The sequence below is a fragment of the Dromiciops gliroides genome, chromosome 5 (genome assembly GCF_019393635.1).
Source record: "Dromiciops gliroides isolate mDroGli1 chromosome 5, mDroGli1.pri, whole genome shotgun sequence".
NCBI classification, from domain to species: domain Eukaryota; kingdom Metazoa; phylum Chordata; class Mammalia; order Microbiotheria; family Microbiotheriidae; genus Dromiciops; species Dromiciops gliroides.
The window spans coordinates 275,577,250-275,593,040 of NC_057865.1; the positions used below are offsets into that span (position 1 = coordinate 275,577,250).

Consider the following 15,791-nt stretch of genomic DNA (forward strand, 5'->3'; position numbering starts at 1 on the left):
TGCATTTGTGAACATTGACAAATGCAGACAAGTGGTCACACTTCTATTTTGGGCCCCCACCTCATTTGGTGATATTTATTTTAAACACAGTCGTTTGCTAATGGCCATTTGTGAATGTTGCTGCAATAAACCCTCTGGGAAATTGTGATTGACTTAAAAGGATGAGCTTTTACTCCTATTAAATATTATACTTAGGGCTTTGAAATATTCCTCTCTGTTGTTGGCTTCAAGGAATTTAGAAAGCAGATTGTGGAGCCTGCATTTTTACTGTACCTTCCTTTGCCTTGAATCCAGGGGATGACATCAGAGAGTGTGCGTGTGGGGGAAGGGTTTCCTCTTGTTTTGTCTTGCTCAGTAGCCCAGCTGGGAATGCTGAGCACATGAGAAAGGTTTCCCTAACACAGACAAAAGGCTGGCGATACGGATTTCCATCTTGTCCCGGTTCCAGTTTTAATCTTCCAGGTGGAGGAAGCTAGCTGGGGAAGGACTGCCCTGTGACTCCAGCTTTTTGGTATCTTGATTACAGCTCATGTTTGTCCATCCTGAAGAGGAAGATCAGCGTGGAGGAGGATGGATGCCAAAGCTCGGAACTGTTTGCTTCAGCACAAGGAAGCCCTGGAAAGAGACATCAAGACTTCTTACCTCATGGATCACATGATTTCTGATCGGGTTCTCAGTTTGTCAGAAGAGGAGAAAATAAGAGATCAGGTACATCTCCTTCTCACCCCTCCTTAATAGTAGAAGGACTAGCTAGGTGTGTTAGTTGAGGCAAAAGTTTTAAAATAAATTTTTACAATTTACCACAGTTTCTCCTATCTGTCCAAATGCAGTTTGGACTTTAGATAGAAACAATTATAAACAGATGTTATAATTTTATTTTGAAATAAAATTTTCATCCCATTTTTTTTGTTTGTTTTATGGATTAAAAAAAAGTACTATGTCAGGGCAGCTAGGTGGCACAGTGGGTAGAGCACCGGCTTTGGAGTCAGGAGGACCTGAGTTCAAATCTGACCTCAGACACTTGACACTTACTAGCTGTGTGACCTTAGGCAAATCACTTAACCCCAATGGCCTCACCAAAAAAAAAAAAGTACTATATCAATAATGCAGCCTACTTCTTTTTTTTTTTTAATTTCTTTTTTTTTGTGGGGCAATGGGGGTTAAGTGACTTGCCCAGGGTCACACAGCTAGTAAGTGTCAGGTGTCTGAGGCCAGATTTGAACTCAGGAACTCCTGAATCCAGGGCCGGTGCTTTATCCACTGTGCCACCTAGCTGCCCCTACTTCTTAAAGGTATGAATAAATTTTGGTCCTTCTTTGACTGTCCTCTGTAGCAGGAGTTCTTAGTATAGGGTCTGCATACTCCCAATGAGTCTGTGATGGATTTTGGGATGGAGGTGTCTGTGAACTTGGCTGGAAAAAAATTATGGTTTTATTTTCAGTAACCTTTAACTGAAATTTAACCTTTCATTACTTTAAAACATTATTCTGAAATGGGGTCCCTAGACTTCATCAGACTACCAAAGAGGCCCATGACACAGAAGAGGTTAAGCACTCCTGTTCTAAGGAGACTTGTGTTGCCTTAGATGTTTTCAGGATCCAGGGGCATCTGGGTGGTGCAGTGGATAATGCACCGGCCCTGGATTCAGGAGGACCTGAGTTCAAATCTGGCCTCAGATACACTTGATACTTACTAGCTATGTGACCCTGGGCAAGTCATTTAACCCTCATCATTCCCCCCCTCCCCCAGGAAAAAGTTCTTATTGTATAGACTAAGTTTTCTTTTGTTTTTTCTTTTTAGCCTACCCAGAAGAAGAGAGCAGCTATGCTAATTAAAGTGTTACTCGAAAAAGACAATAACTCATACATATCTTTCTACAATGCTTTGCTACATGAAGGCTACAAGGACTTGGCTTTTCTTCTCCATGATGGTATTCCTCTTACTTCACATAATGGAAAGGATTCGGTGGATGGAGTGACACCATATGGTCAGTATCTGTGATCTGGCCCATGTTCTGTCCAGAAATACTAGAATGTTAAAGTTTGATCTCATGGGATCCAGAGATGATAGGGTTAGAGCTGAGAGGGACCTTATTTATAGGCCATCAAGTCTAACCCCTTTGTTTTATAGATGTGGCAACTGCCACAGGTCACACCAGTAGGAGGTAACAGAATTGTGACGTTTAAAAGGTTCGAGAGACATAATTTCTGGATAATCTAATCATTTTATTAATAATGCCAGTGTGATGTTTAAAATCTAAATTGTGGTCGCCTTAAATTAAAAAGCTTCAGTACCAGTCTTTGGGCATTAAACATTTATTAAAGCATACAGGTATTTACAAGGAGTTCAGAAAGTTAAGAAAAAGAAGTCCTACCTAGCCTAGAGTTCCAGCCTGGTTGGGTTCTTCCTCAAGTCCTCCTCCACGAGCCTGCTTTAATCAGGAACTCTCTAGCAAACTGATTGTGCAAGCTTTTTATAGGTCTGGAACAGAGGCGGTCCTTACACACTGCTTCAAGCTGATTGGTTGCTGTCCTCCAAATCCACTGGCTTTGCAGTTGTTCTCAAGTTGAGTTCACAGTCTAGTTTCTGAGAACAATACCTTCTTAAGTGCTAGCCAGGTGTGATTACAATCCAGTTAACTTGAAGTAGGCTAATCAGCAGTCAATCACTCTCACTTGATTCAATCAGTATAGATTAATCTCCAGGTGGGTCTTTGAGTATCTGCTAAATCCCATTATTTCATCACATTCCCCCCTTTGTTTCTTCTAGGAACAGGTGTTCCTAGGTGAAACACCAGCATGTTTATTGATAAAAGGATGGTCATTTAGCAGTCTCTCTCTTAGACCAAAGACAATCATGGTATCAGGGCTCAGGCTTATATTGGACAAGAGGTATGTTCTGAGGGTAGCCATTAACTCTGATTGGTTTATAATTAATGAACAAATATTACAGTGAGGGGCTGAGTCTATTCAAAATAATTTTGATTATGTCATTTATTTCTCAGTTACCCCCTGCCTTGGGCAATCTATTCAAAGAATTTATCCCCACCGAAACAAGCTGTACTTTTGAAATCAGGACTTTAGAAAAAGGGGGAACTCTGGATCTCCCCAAATCATTAATAATAATTTCTCTCAGAGTCAGGATTTGAAACCTTGTCCTTGTATTTTAAATACAGCACATTTTTCATTGTATTATCCTGCTTTCCCGTTAGGAAAGCCCACCCAGAGAAGCCATGTGTCAATTCTCTTTAGAAATGAAGGTATAGGGGGGCAGCTAGGTGGCGCAGTGGATAAAGCACCGGCCCTGGATTCAGGAGTACCTGAGTTCAAATCCGGCCTCAGACACTTGACACTTACTAGCTGTGTGACCCTGGGCAAGTCACTTAACCCCCATTGCCCCGTGCAAAAAAAAAAAAAAAGAAATGAAGGTGTAGGGGGCAGCTAGGTGGCGAAGTGGATAAAGCACCGGCCTTGGATGCAGGTGTCATCAAACCCAGTGCTCCCTTTCAGTAGTCCCAAACAAGAGCTGAACTTTCTGGAGTGTCAGGGGAGAAAGGACAACCTGATCTCTGGGTCCCCCCAAGAAATTCATTATTAATCATTATTTTCTCACACCTTCAGGTCCAGGGGTCATTTGTTGGAAGGGGCTTTAGAAGTGGTTGAATCCATCTCCTTCATTTTACAGTTAAGAAAAGTGAGGCCCAGAGAAGGAATGTGACTTGGGTGCCTAACTTAGAGGCAGGATTTGAACTCAAATCCACATGTGTATGCAGCAATAGAAACCATCAGCTTTGTGTGAATTCCTCCTTAATGCTCAGCCCTGAGGATTGGCTTGTTGTTGTCATTCCTGATATAATTATATTGGGGCATTTCAAGGAAAGCTATGGGATGTAAGTCAAAGTTCTTTTAGTTGGTTGGGAGAGGAATAGAGACTTGACGCCATCCGTGTAGTGGAACAACTTTACAACTGTTTATTAGTCAGCTAATGACACGAAGACCAGGAGCTTGGGCTGACTTGAGGTCACAGGTTCCTTGAAGTTACAAAGCCTGTTTTCTTGTGGGATCATTTCACTCCAAGAGACATTACTTTGCAGATGTCGTATTGTTTATCTTGGTGCTGCAGCTTTCCTCATTCTCGTTTTTTGTAATTGCTGCATAGGACCAAGCTTCTTGGAGTCCTGCATTCCTAAAGTGCCCTCACATTCTCCCTTCTAGACTTCACTATCAGAAAGAACGGCTCCGGTGAGGTAGCTGGGAGGAGTAGGGGACTGGAGGGCAGATATGGGCAGCTACCTGGGCTTCCTTTGCCTTCACTGAAGGGACGATGCTGTTGAGTAAGTGAAATTAGCCACTAGCTGAGCTGGAAGCCTCCACATTCTCACTGTCCTCCTACTTGTAAGAAATTGGGGCTGATTTGGGCCTGAGTCTTAGTTTGAAAGCTGGCAAAAATGCAAGTATCTTGAGAGTGGTTATCTCCAGTGAACAGTCATTAACTGAAAGGATGCCTGAGTCCATTCCCTTTCCTAAGTCTCCATTCCTTTACATATCAGATTCAGACTGCTCTCAAAATTGCTGACAGGTAGATAGTCTTCTTTCATTTTCTCTTTTCCAGCTTTGTGCTCTTCTCCTAAACTGTTTTCTCCTTTCACAGGGACCTTCATCGTTTTGTTTTCACTATTCATTTACTGTTTTCTGCATCTGGGCTTTTCATCTGCTGTTTCCTGTTTCGGTTTTGGGCCAAACCACATTTCTTGGATATAGCCTCTGAAGTTTCCATCTAGCCCTAGGAGCAGAGAGACTGAGAAAGTTTTAGGACAGAGACAAAAAATATGAAGTCTTGGGTAGTAACTGGGCCTTGAAGTTTGTCCATATTTGTTAACTTTTTTTTAGATTTACATTTCATTTTTTATTTTTTTGCTTAAATTTTTTATGGATATCTTTTGTTTTAATGTTACTTTTGTTTCCAAGGTCATTTATTAACTCCTTCCCACCTACCTTTCAGACTGTTCCTTGTAACAGAAAAGAAAAAAAAAGAGAAGAAAAAAGAAAATAGTTCAGCAAAAGTGACTAGCACAGTATATGTAGTATTCCATACCCATAGTCCCCCACCTGTCTGGTAAAGGGAAGGAGATGGATTTTAACTCATCTTTGAGAACCTGCTTGGTCATAATTAAACAGCATTCAATTTTTTGGCCATTTATACTGTTACGGACACTGTATACATGGTTTCCTTGTTCTGATTTCTTTATACCATATCACATCATAGAAGTCTTCCCTTGTTTCCTTGGCATCTTTTATCATGGTGCAATGATGTTCCATTACATTTACATAACATATATTTTGTTTAGCCATTTCCCAATCAATGGACATCAACTTTTTCTCCAGCTCTTTATTACCACAAAAGGGCTGCTATCATACATACTTCAGTGTCCGTGGGATCTTTTATCTTTGATCTGTTTGGAGACTATACCTAGCAGCAAGATCTCTGGATCAAAGGGTATGGTCAGTTTAGTCACTTTTTTTTGCCTAATTCCAAATTATTTTTCAGATTAATTGGGCTAGTCTACGAGTACCACAAGTATTCACCTTTTGTGGAATTAGATGGTGTAGGGACCAAATTTAATATGTAGAGAGTTAATTGGGTGGCTCACCTTAATATTGGGGTTCAGAAAATAATGAGGGACCTCTAGGTCTGAAACTCCCTACCCTCCGAACTGCCTTTTTGGATATTTCTCCCAGGCCATTAAGAAAGGATCTTAACAGCCCCTTTTCCACAAACGAATCAAGTTTTATTAATGGGAAAAAGAAAAATGGATAATCCCCCTAACTATAACAAAAAAACCTATACAATCCCCAAACTCGATTCTAGCTCAGCTAATTTCAAAGAGCTGGGCTCATTAACTCACCACCTGGGGTCCGTAGCTTCAATGGGAAAGAGCTATGCAGCCAGGGCCCACAGGAGAAATTGCCAGGAAAAACCTCTCTCTTGTCCACTCTTGCCATCTCACCCGACAGGAAGGAGACTCAGACTGGAAAGAGACTGAGCTCTCCTCAGCAACTGTTTACTCTCTCTCCCCCAAAAGGGGAGGTCCTTCAAACTGCCTGTGGAGAGTGGTTTCTCCTGCTGACATCACTCAGGACAGGCCAGGTGTGGCCCTTCCTAATCAGTCTGCCAAATTCCATTATTTTACCACAATGGGGACCTATGCATGGTGCTAAATACATGAGGCATTCTGGAATGGTTCGTGGTATTGCCTCTATGACTTTTGGGATGTTTTATTTGTGTTCTTGTTGTTTTGGGTTCCAGTGAAGACAGTGCTGTGTGAAGGTGGTGTACCACAGAGGCCTGTTGTATTTGTAACCAGGAAGAAGCTGGTGAAGTCAATCCAGGAAAAGCTTTATAAACTTAATGGCGAACCCGGATGGGTCACAGTCTATGGCATGGCAGGCTGTGGGAAGTCTGTCCTAGCTGCAGAAGCTGTCCGGGACCACAGCCTCTTAGAAAGTAAGTGCTTGAATGCTGAGACAGTGGTGACTAATAATGTATTCTGCATGAATAATTACTTTGCAATGAGGTAATTGGGGGAGGGGTGGCTGACAGATTTGATCAGGTCACTGTGAGCTATAGCTCTCAGAATCATTGGGTTGGGAAGTGACGTAGAAATCATTTAGTTGAGACGTTTTAATCCCTTTGGAATTTTTATTCCTCATTATATTATGAAAGGCAGGGTACTATGGTAGATAGCAGTCAGAGCTCTGTTTATTTATTTATGACCTTAGAAAACTGAATCAAATGAGCATTTCCACATCCCAGCACGACAGAAACAGGATTGTACATGAAACGGAAATTTGCTCTGAAGTACAACTTCCTTTTAAAATAGTTTATATATGTGCGTATGTATGTATCTATGTGTATATGATGCATACATATATGTGCGTGTATATGTATACACACGTATATGTGTATACGCATATATGCACTCACATATCTATATAGAGCCATTTGTTTACAAATAGAAACAAGGCTACTCTTTGATCTTCCAACACGCCCCGCTTGTCTCTGAATTCTTCTGGCTTTCCTTCTCTTCTCTTCTGTGCACTTTAAAAAATGCTTCAGTGACCCTTTTATTTTTATGTCTTTTTTGGGCAACTCTTTTTACTCTTTCTCCCCAACCCATTGCTAAAAAGAAAAACAAAAACTTTATAAAAAGTATGTATAGTCAAGTAAACCAGATTTCCACATTGGCCGTGTCCAAAAATGTTTATCTTACCCTGCTCCTTGAGCCCTTCACCTCTGTGTCAGAAGGTGGTAGGTAGCACAGTCTTCTGAAATCGTGTCAGGTCTTTGCATCGATCTGGGTTCTTGTGTCTTTCAAGGTAGTTTTTCTTTATAGTATTTCCCAGGTTCTGCTCGCTTCACTCTATATCAGTTCATATAAGTCTGAAACTGCTCCTTTTTTTTTTTTTTTTTGTGGGGCAATGAGGGTTAAGTGACTTGCCCAAGGTCACATAGCTAGTAAGAGTCAAGTGTCCGAGGCTGGATTTGAACTCAGGTCTTCCTGAATCCAAGGCCAGTGCTTTATCCACTGCGTCACCTAGCTGCCCCGAAACTGCTCCTTTAATAATTTCTTATCGAGTAATAAAAATGTATTACCTTTATGTCTTATAATTTATTTTTTCAGCTGTTTCCCATTTGATGGGCACCCCCTCCCCCAGTTCCTTGTTCTTTACTGTAACACAATGAGCTGCCATAAATATTTATTCACATAGGAGTCCTTTTCCTTTTTCTTTGATCTCTCTGGGGGATAGGTCTAGTAGTGACATCACAGAGTCGAGGGTAAACATGGTTTCGTGACTGAACATGGTTCCAACATGATTTCCAGAATGGCTGTGCTAATTCATGGCTCCACCAGTAGTGCATTCTGGTAGCCCGACAACTCTCAAGATTAAATTATGAGGGGCAGCTAGGTGGTGCAGTGGATAGAGCACCAGCCCTGGATTCAGAAGGACCTGAGACAAACAAACAAAAAACAGAGATTAAATTATGGACAATTGTTGGCTTGCCTCTGGGGGAGGGGGGAATTTCCACGTTGGAATTTCCTATGCCCCTGAGGGCATCACATCTAGTTATTAGTTCTTTTCCTCCCCTTCTCCCAGTTTATCAGGTATTTATCTCATATCTATTTTGTATGTTCTTTTTTTTTGTGCACACACGTTCTCCCAGATAGAATATAAGCTTCTGGGGGCAGCTAGATGGTGCAGTGGATAGAGCACCGGCCCTGGAGTCAGGAGTACCTGAGTTCAAATCCGACCTCAGACACTTAATACTTACTGGCTGTGTGACCCTGGGCAAGTCACTTAACCCCAATTGCCTCACCAAAAAAATTAAATAAATAAATAAAAAAAGACTATAAGCTTCTTGAGGGCGGAGACTATTTCTTTTTGTCCTTTTTATTCCCAGTGCCTAGGAAAAGTTCTGGCACATAGTAGGCACTTAATGAATACTTATTGATTGATCCATATTGATCCAGTCAATACAGATAAGAAAACTGAGGCCCAGAGAAAAGGGAGTAATATACTCAAAGAAAGTCACACAGGTGGTAAGTGGCAGTACCAGGATTCAAATCCAGGTTCTCTGATACCAGACTTAGTGTTTGTTATTCTGGGGCACATGGCCTTCTCAAGGAGGGCATTTTTTGTCTTTTGGGGGAAAGAGGGGAAAATGACTTGTAAGCAGTGGTCTGGGCTCCACTTCAGAAGTTGATTTTTTAAAAATTAGTTTAAAAAATGTTGAATTTCAAAATTTTTCCCTTCTTCCACCCCTCCTCCACCCATTGAGAAAGAAATACAATGCCCATTATACATATGAAGTTGTAAAAAACATTTTCACATTAGACCAGTTGTGAAATGAAAAAAAGTAAGGAAAATAAATCAGAAAACAATATGCTTCAGTCAGCACTCAACTGCAGTCGCATTGCAACTCATGGACAATGAATTCATTAGTTTTCTCTCTGAAGGTGGATAGTATTTTTCATCATGGGTCCTTTGGAATTGTCTTGGATCATTGCCTTGTTCAGAGTAGCTAAGTCACTCACAGTCAATCATTTTTATAATGTTGCTGTTACTGTATACAGTGTTCTCTTGGTTTTGTTCACTTCACTTTGCATCACTTCATATGTCTTCCCAGGCTTTCCTGAAATCATCCTCATTATCATTTCTTTCTTTTTTTTTTTTGTGAGGCAATTGGGGTAAAGTGACTTGCCCTGGGTCACACAGCTGGTAAGTATCAAGTGTCTGAGCTTGGATTTGAACTTAGGTCCTCCTGAATCCAGGGCCGGTGCTCTATCCACTGTACCACCTAACTGCCCTTCATTATCATTTCTTATAGCACAATAGTATACTGTCACAGCCATATGCCACAACTTGTTCAGCCATTCTCCAATGGACGGGCAATCCCCCAGTTTCCATTTCTTTGCCACAGCAAAAAGTTGTTCTAAAATAATTTTGTACAGTTAGGTCCTTTTCCCTTTTCTTTGATCTTTTTTTTTTTTTTTGGTGAGGCAGTTGGGGTTAAGTAACTTGCCCAAGGTTACACAGCTAGTAAGTGTTAATTGTCTGCAGCCAGATTTGAACTCAGGTGCTCCTGACTCCAGGGCTGGTGCTCTATCCACCTAGCTGCCCCTACTTTTTTTTTTTTTTTGGTGAGGCAATTGGGGTTAAGTAACTTGCCCAGGGTCACACAGCTAGTAAGTGTCAAGTGTCTGAAGCCGGATTTGAACTCAGGTGCTCCTGAATCCAGGGCTGGTGCTCTCTCCACTGCACCACCTAGGTGCCCAACTTTTTCTTTGATCTTTTTGGGATACAGACCTAGTAAGGGTCAGAAGTTGATTCTTGTTATGAGGATCCTCCCTGAAGGCATTAAAGAGGGTGTAGTAAGTTGTTTTCAGTGACTTTTATGATTTTCTTTTCTTTCTTTTTTTTTTTTTAACAAACATTTATTTTATTTTTTCCAGTTACATTACATGTAACTTACAGGGTAGTTTTCAACATTCATTTTCATAAGATTTAGAGTTCCAAATTTTTCTCCCTCCCTCCCTCCCTTTCCTTCCCCCTCCACAAGATCGCAACCTCATTATATATGTATAATCCACAGGTGTTCTTTTTATCAGTTCTTTCTATAGGGGTGCATAGTAAGCTTCCTCATTAGTTCCTTGGGATTGTCTTGGATCATTGCATTGCTGAGAGTAGTTAAGTCATTCACAATTGCTCATTGAACAATACTGCTGTCACTATGCACAATGTCCTCCCAGCTCTGCTCACTTTACTATACATTGATGTTCATTAGTCTTTCCAGGTTTTTTGGGGATCATCCTGTTTGTCATTTCCTGTAGCATAAGAACATTCCACTACAATCATATAACACAACTTTTTCCATCATTCCTTAATTGATGGACATTCCCTTGATTCTCAATTCTTAGCCTCCACCAAGAGCTGCTATAAATATTTTTTGTACAATTTCCCCCCTTTTCTCTTTTTCATGATTACTATTGTTAACTGTTTCCCTTCCATCCTATTCCCATCCCCATGATATTTATTCTATTATCCATCTTCTTTGATCCTATCACTCTTCAAAAGGGATTTGCTTCTGTCTGTCCCCTCCCCCACTCTGCCCTTCCTTCTTTTTCCCCTCTCTCTTTATCCCCTTACCCTCCTATTTTCCTGCAGGGTTAGAGAGATTACTCCACCCAATTGAGTGTGTACATTATTCCCTCCTTGAGCCAGTTCTAATGAGATTGAGGTCTTTGAGCCAATTCTGATGAGTGTTAGGCTCATTTACTGCCCAGATTAAATAGATTACTCTACCCACTTGGGTGTGTGTGTGTGTTAGTCCCTCCTTGAGGCAGCTCTGATGAGTTTAAGGTCTTTGAGCCTTCTCTGATTTGAGTGTAAAATTTATTTACTGCCCTGTTCCTTTGCCATCTCTTCCCCAACTCCATAAGCCTTTTCCTGTTTCTTTCATGTAGGATTTCACCTCTGCTTTTCCCCCTCCCTCAGTGCATTCCTTTCACCCCTCAGTTTAACCCTAAAGATGTCACAGTAGACAAAGCATCCCCCCTGGACCCAGGGGGATCCCAGCCAAAACCCGGCCTCAGACACAAGACAGTCGCCCCCTGTACAACCCCAGGTATGTCCCCCAGCTCCAATTTTTTATGGTTCTCTAGGGTCTTGTATTTGAAAGTCAAATTTGCCATTCAGTTCAGGTCTTTTCATCACAAATATCTGAAAGTCTTCTTTTTCATTAAAGTCCCATTTTTTTCCACTGAAAGATTATGCTGAGTTTTGTTGGGTAGGTGATTCTTGGTTGTAATCCCATTTCCTTTGCCCTCTGGAATATCATATTCCATGCTCTCCAGTCCTTTAATGTAGAAGCTGCTAGATCTTGTGCTATCCTGACTGGGGCTCTTTCCTTTTGGCAGCTTGCAATATTTTCTCCTTGACCTGAGAGCTCTGGAATTTGGCTATAATATTCCTAGGAGTTTTCCTTTTGGGATCTCTTTCTGGAGGTGATCGGTGAATTCTTTCAATTTCTATTTTAGCTTTTGCTTCTAGAATTTCAGGGCAATTTTCCCTGAGAATATCTTGGAAGATGGTGTCTAAGCTCTTTGCTTGATCATGGTTTTCAGGTAGACTAATAATTTTCAGATTATCTCTCCTGGATCTATTTTCCAGGTCAGCAGTTTTTCCCAGAAGATATTTCACATTGCCCTCTATTTTTTTATTCATTTGGATTTGCTCTATTGTGTCTTGGTTTCTCATAAAGTCACTGGCTTCCATTTGTTCAATCCTCATTCTTAGACAATTATTTTCATCAGAGATCTTTTGTACCTCCTTTTCCATTTGGCCAATTTGACTTTTCAAGCTGTTGACTTTTTTCTCATGTCTTTCCTGCATCACCCTCATTTCTCTTTCCATTTTTTCCTCTACCTCTCTAACTTTATCTTCAAAGTCCTTTTTGAGCACCTCTATGGCCTGAGACCAATTCATATTTTTCTTGGAAGCTTAAGATATAGGGGCCCTGATGCTGACATCTTCCTCTGAGGGTGCCCCTTGGTCTTCCTTGTTACTGAAGAAACTTTCTATGGTCTTCACCTTTCTCTGTCGGCTCATCTTGCCTTTCTTTTACTAGACTTTTAGCTCCTTAAAGTGGGGCACTGTTTCCAGGCTGCAGTATCCCAAGCTTAAGATGTCCCAGGTGGTATGATTTAAGGAGAATCAGGTTCTTCCCTCGTCTGGCCTGTTTCCTGGTCCTAGATGACCCCAGACCAACTTGCTAATCAACCAGCTTTGTGTGTTGTGGTTGTTAGCTCGGAGGAGCCTGTGCCCCTCCCTCACCTGGGCCACTGCTACTCGAGCCTACTACCTGGTTCTTAGTAGGGGTGTAAAATCCAAATTCTGCCTCAGCACCAGCATAAATCCCTGTAGTTTCTCCCCTGCCCAGGGCTCAGCCTACTCACCAGACTGTGAGCTTAGTTCCAGAGGACACTGGTGCTTCAGCTGATTCAGAGGCTCTGGGGGTCTCCTTCTCTGGTGAGGCCTTCCTGGGACTGGATCTGTGTCAGGGTGACTGTGGGGTTGGGCACGACTCCTGTATCAGCACAGCAGCTCCCTCCTTCTGACCTTCTTGGTTAGAAGATCTCTTACGATTTTCTTGACGGCTTTTCTGTGATCCAGATGTAGAAGAGAGATTGCATCATGCTCTAGAATGGACCTTTGCAGTCACTGTTAACTGGAGAGCTCCTGGTCACATTTACAAACCTTTTGTTTTCAGCCCTCAACCTCCCTTGACCTTTGATGTTTTTGATACAAATGACTATTTGCTCCCTTGGGGTTAGGGGTCAGTGCCCCAGACTCTAATAGCTCTTCTGTTCAGTCCTTATCCACTTCTGTACTCCTGAATATGCGCATTCCTCCAGGGTCTATTCTTGTCCCGTATCTTTTTCCTTTGTAAACTCTTTCCCTTGGCTGCCCTATTCACTAAGCACTGGCTAAGGGAAGACCAAATTATGGACAATATGATGATTTATTTGGAAAACCCCACCAGTTTAGGTTTTTTTTTTTTTTTTTTGGTGAGGCACTGGGGGTTAAGTGACTTACGCAGGGTTATACAGCTAAATGTCAAGCATCTGAGGCTGAATTTGAACTGAGGTCCTCCTGACTCCAGGGCCAGTGCTCTATCCACTGTGCCACCTAGCTGCCCCTCCAGTTTAGTTTTTAAAAAAGGATTAGAATCATGAGTAACTTCAGTAAAAGAGCAGAGTATAAAATGAGCTATCATAAATCATAGCCTTTTTATATATTACTAAAAAACCCAGAAGGAGGAGATAGAAAAAAATTCCATTTAAAATGAATGCATCATGTGTGAACTTTTTGGGAGTCAGTCTGAGAGAAAGAACATGGCACAGTGGGAAGATCACTGGCTTTTCGGAGGCTAGCTACCTGGGTTTGGTGCTTGCCTCTCATACTTCTTCCGTTGGGATTTTGGGAAAAGAACTTCTTTGGACCTTGTTTTTTTCAGGTATAAAATGATGGAGTTGAACTTAACTTTTGATGCCCCTTCTGGCTCTCAGTCTGTATTCTATAATCTTGGAGTCAACCCAAAAAGTGTGGTGCTCTGGGAAGAGCTGAATTTGGCACTGGGGTCTTGGGTTTAGACCTCGGTTCTGTTACTTACTTTGGGTGAGACTTCAAGCAAATCTTTGACCTTCTTTGGTCCTCAGATGCCTTATCTGTAAGATAAGGGGCTTAAAGTCCTTTCTAGGTTCAGGTTCTGGATGAATACTACTGCAGTCTTAATTATTTCCATGAGGTCATTTTATCTGATTTCCAAATCTTCATCTCTAGCCCTGATCTTTCTTAGACTGACAGGAAGGAAGGGAGGAAGGGAGGAAGGGAGGGAAAGAAAGAAATATGCATGCATACATACAGCGTTTATTAAGTGCTTACTTTGTGCCAGTATCTGTGTGATGTTGGGAATCTAAGCAAAAATAAAGACAGTTCCTGACCTCAAGAAGGTGACATTCTGGGGCAGCTAGGTGGTGCAGTGGATAGAGTACCGGCCCTGGAGTCAGGAGTACCTGAGTTCAAATCCGGGCTCAGACACTTAACACTTACTAGCTGTGTGACCCTGAGCAAGTTACTTAACCCCAATTGCCTCACCAAAAAAAAAAAAAGGTGACCTTCTAGTGGGGAGACTACACATAAAAGGAGTCTGAAAAGGTGGGGTGGTGAGGTAGAGAAATGCTAGGGGCAGTGGTAGGCTGGAGCTCCAGACCTGATCCTGAAACCAATCCATAGCTCCAGCTCCAGCCTGTCAGGGTGCCAGCCTTCTTACTGCCCTCCATTATTTACCATTTTGTATTTTGTATTCTTTGCTAATTACATTCTCTCCAGAATCTAAGAACATTAGTCTTTAGAAATCTGTTTACAAAATCCTTTTTCTCTCTGTCTTTCCCTCTCCCTCCATCTCTGTCTCTCCCTCCTTTCCTTTTCCTTTTTCCCCCTTCCTGTTCACCCAAATGCACCAATAAGTCTCTTCTTTCCTTATTATTACAGATTTAGAACCAGAAGAGACCTTAGAGATCATCTCAAACAACCCCACTCGTTTTACAGAGGAGGAAATGGAGGCCCAGGGAAATGATACGCTTTAACCAGGGCCATTTCAGGGAGGAAGTAGCCGAGATGATCTTAAAACCTAGGCCCTCTGACTCTTAATCCCACCCCAGTCTGCCTTTGTGTTGCTTGGTGGGCTTTCAGCCTAGATTGCTTCATACTGAATCAGTTTGTTTCCCCTTGGTGAGGGTGGGGGTGGAAATGGTGGGGGCAGAGAGCAGGAGGTGGCAAAGTGCTGCCTGATAATATTCGTGGGATTTCATTTCTGCCACTTGGGCCTCAGATAGTGGCCAGGACAAATTGACTTTGGCCAACAAAAACTGGGAATGAGTTTGAGCTCTCAGTGAAAGCTAAATTGCATCTCTGTGCCCCAAACAAAGATGTTTAGTTTGTTTGCTGAAGCAAATGATAAGTCACCTTCTTAGCCAAGTGTCATACTATGATAGGCCAAAGATAGGCTTTATTTCTTTTCTTTTTTTTTCTTTTTTGAGGCAATGAGGGTTAAGTGACTTGCCCAGGATCACACAGCTAGTAGGTGTCAAGTGTCTGAGACCGGATTTGAACGCAGGTCCTCCTGAATCCAGGCCTGGTGCTCTATCCACTGCGCCACCTAGCTGTTCCTATTTATTTTCTTAAAGTGAGATGTATGGGGGTTATTTTACATGGTATGGTGAAAATTCTGTGGCCAGCTTATTTTCAGTTGCCCTTTTTTGGGAGAATGCCATATAAAAATGTAGTTTGCATAGGAAATGATTACTTAAAAGGAAATGGTCATTGTGCAATATATACTTATACCCACATATTTTAAAATGTCATTTATATTTTTTTAACATCATACTCATTTCCTGACAACCAACTCATCTTTGTCTCACCTTGTATTATAGACTTCCTTGTAATAAAGGGGGATTGGAAGAAGGGAATAAGCATTTATATAGTGCCTACTATATGCTAGGTGTTGTGCTAACCAGTTTTTATGTTTCATTTTTATTTATTTTTTCTTAATTTCATGTAAACAAAAAATCTTTAATATTGATGTTTTAAATCTTTTAGTTCTAAATTCTTTCCCCTCCTCCTTCCTCTTCTCTCCCTCCTTGAGGAAGTAAGCAATTTGATATAGATTAT

The 15,791-nt window shown here is 41.5% G+C and overlaps 1 protein-coding gene across 4 annotated transcripts in view; it reads left to right on the top strand.

Moving 5' to 3' along the window:
- The window catches only part of APAF1 (apoptotic peptidase activating factor 1), a 100,059-nt gene that overhangs the window by 4,117 nt on the left and 80,151 nt on the right, over nt 1-15,791 (top strand). For 2 of the 4 annotated variants that reach the window (XM_043969192.1, XM_043969190.1), the window contains exons 2-4: nt 527-708; nt 1,801-1,987; nt 6,307-6,504. In XM_043969192.1, the coding sequence (XP_043825127.1) occupies nt 571-708; nt 1,801-1,987; nt 6,307-6,504 (523 nt within the window). In that variant the 5' untranslated portion in view covers nt 527-570. Of the gene's footprint in view, nt 1-401; nt 709-1,800; nt 1,988-4,211; nt 4,334-6,306; nt 6,505-15,791 lie in introns of those variants that run through there. The other 2 variants (XM_043969191.1, XM_043969193.1) reach the window with 2 other exon arrangements.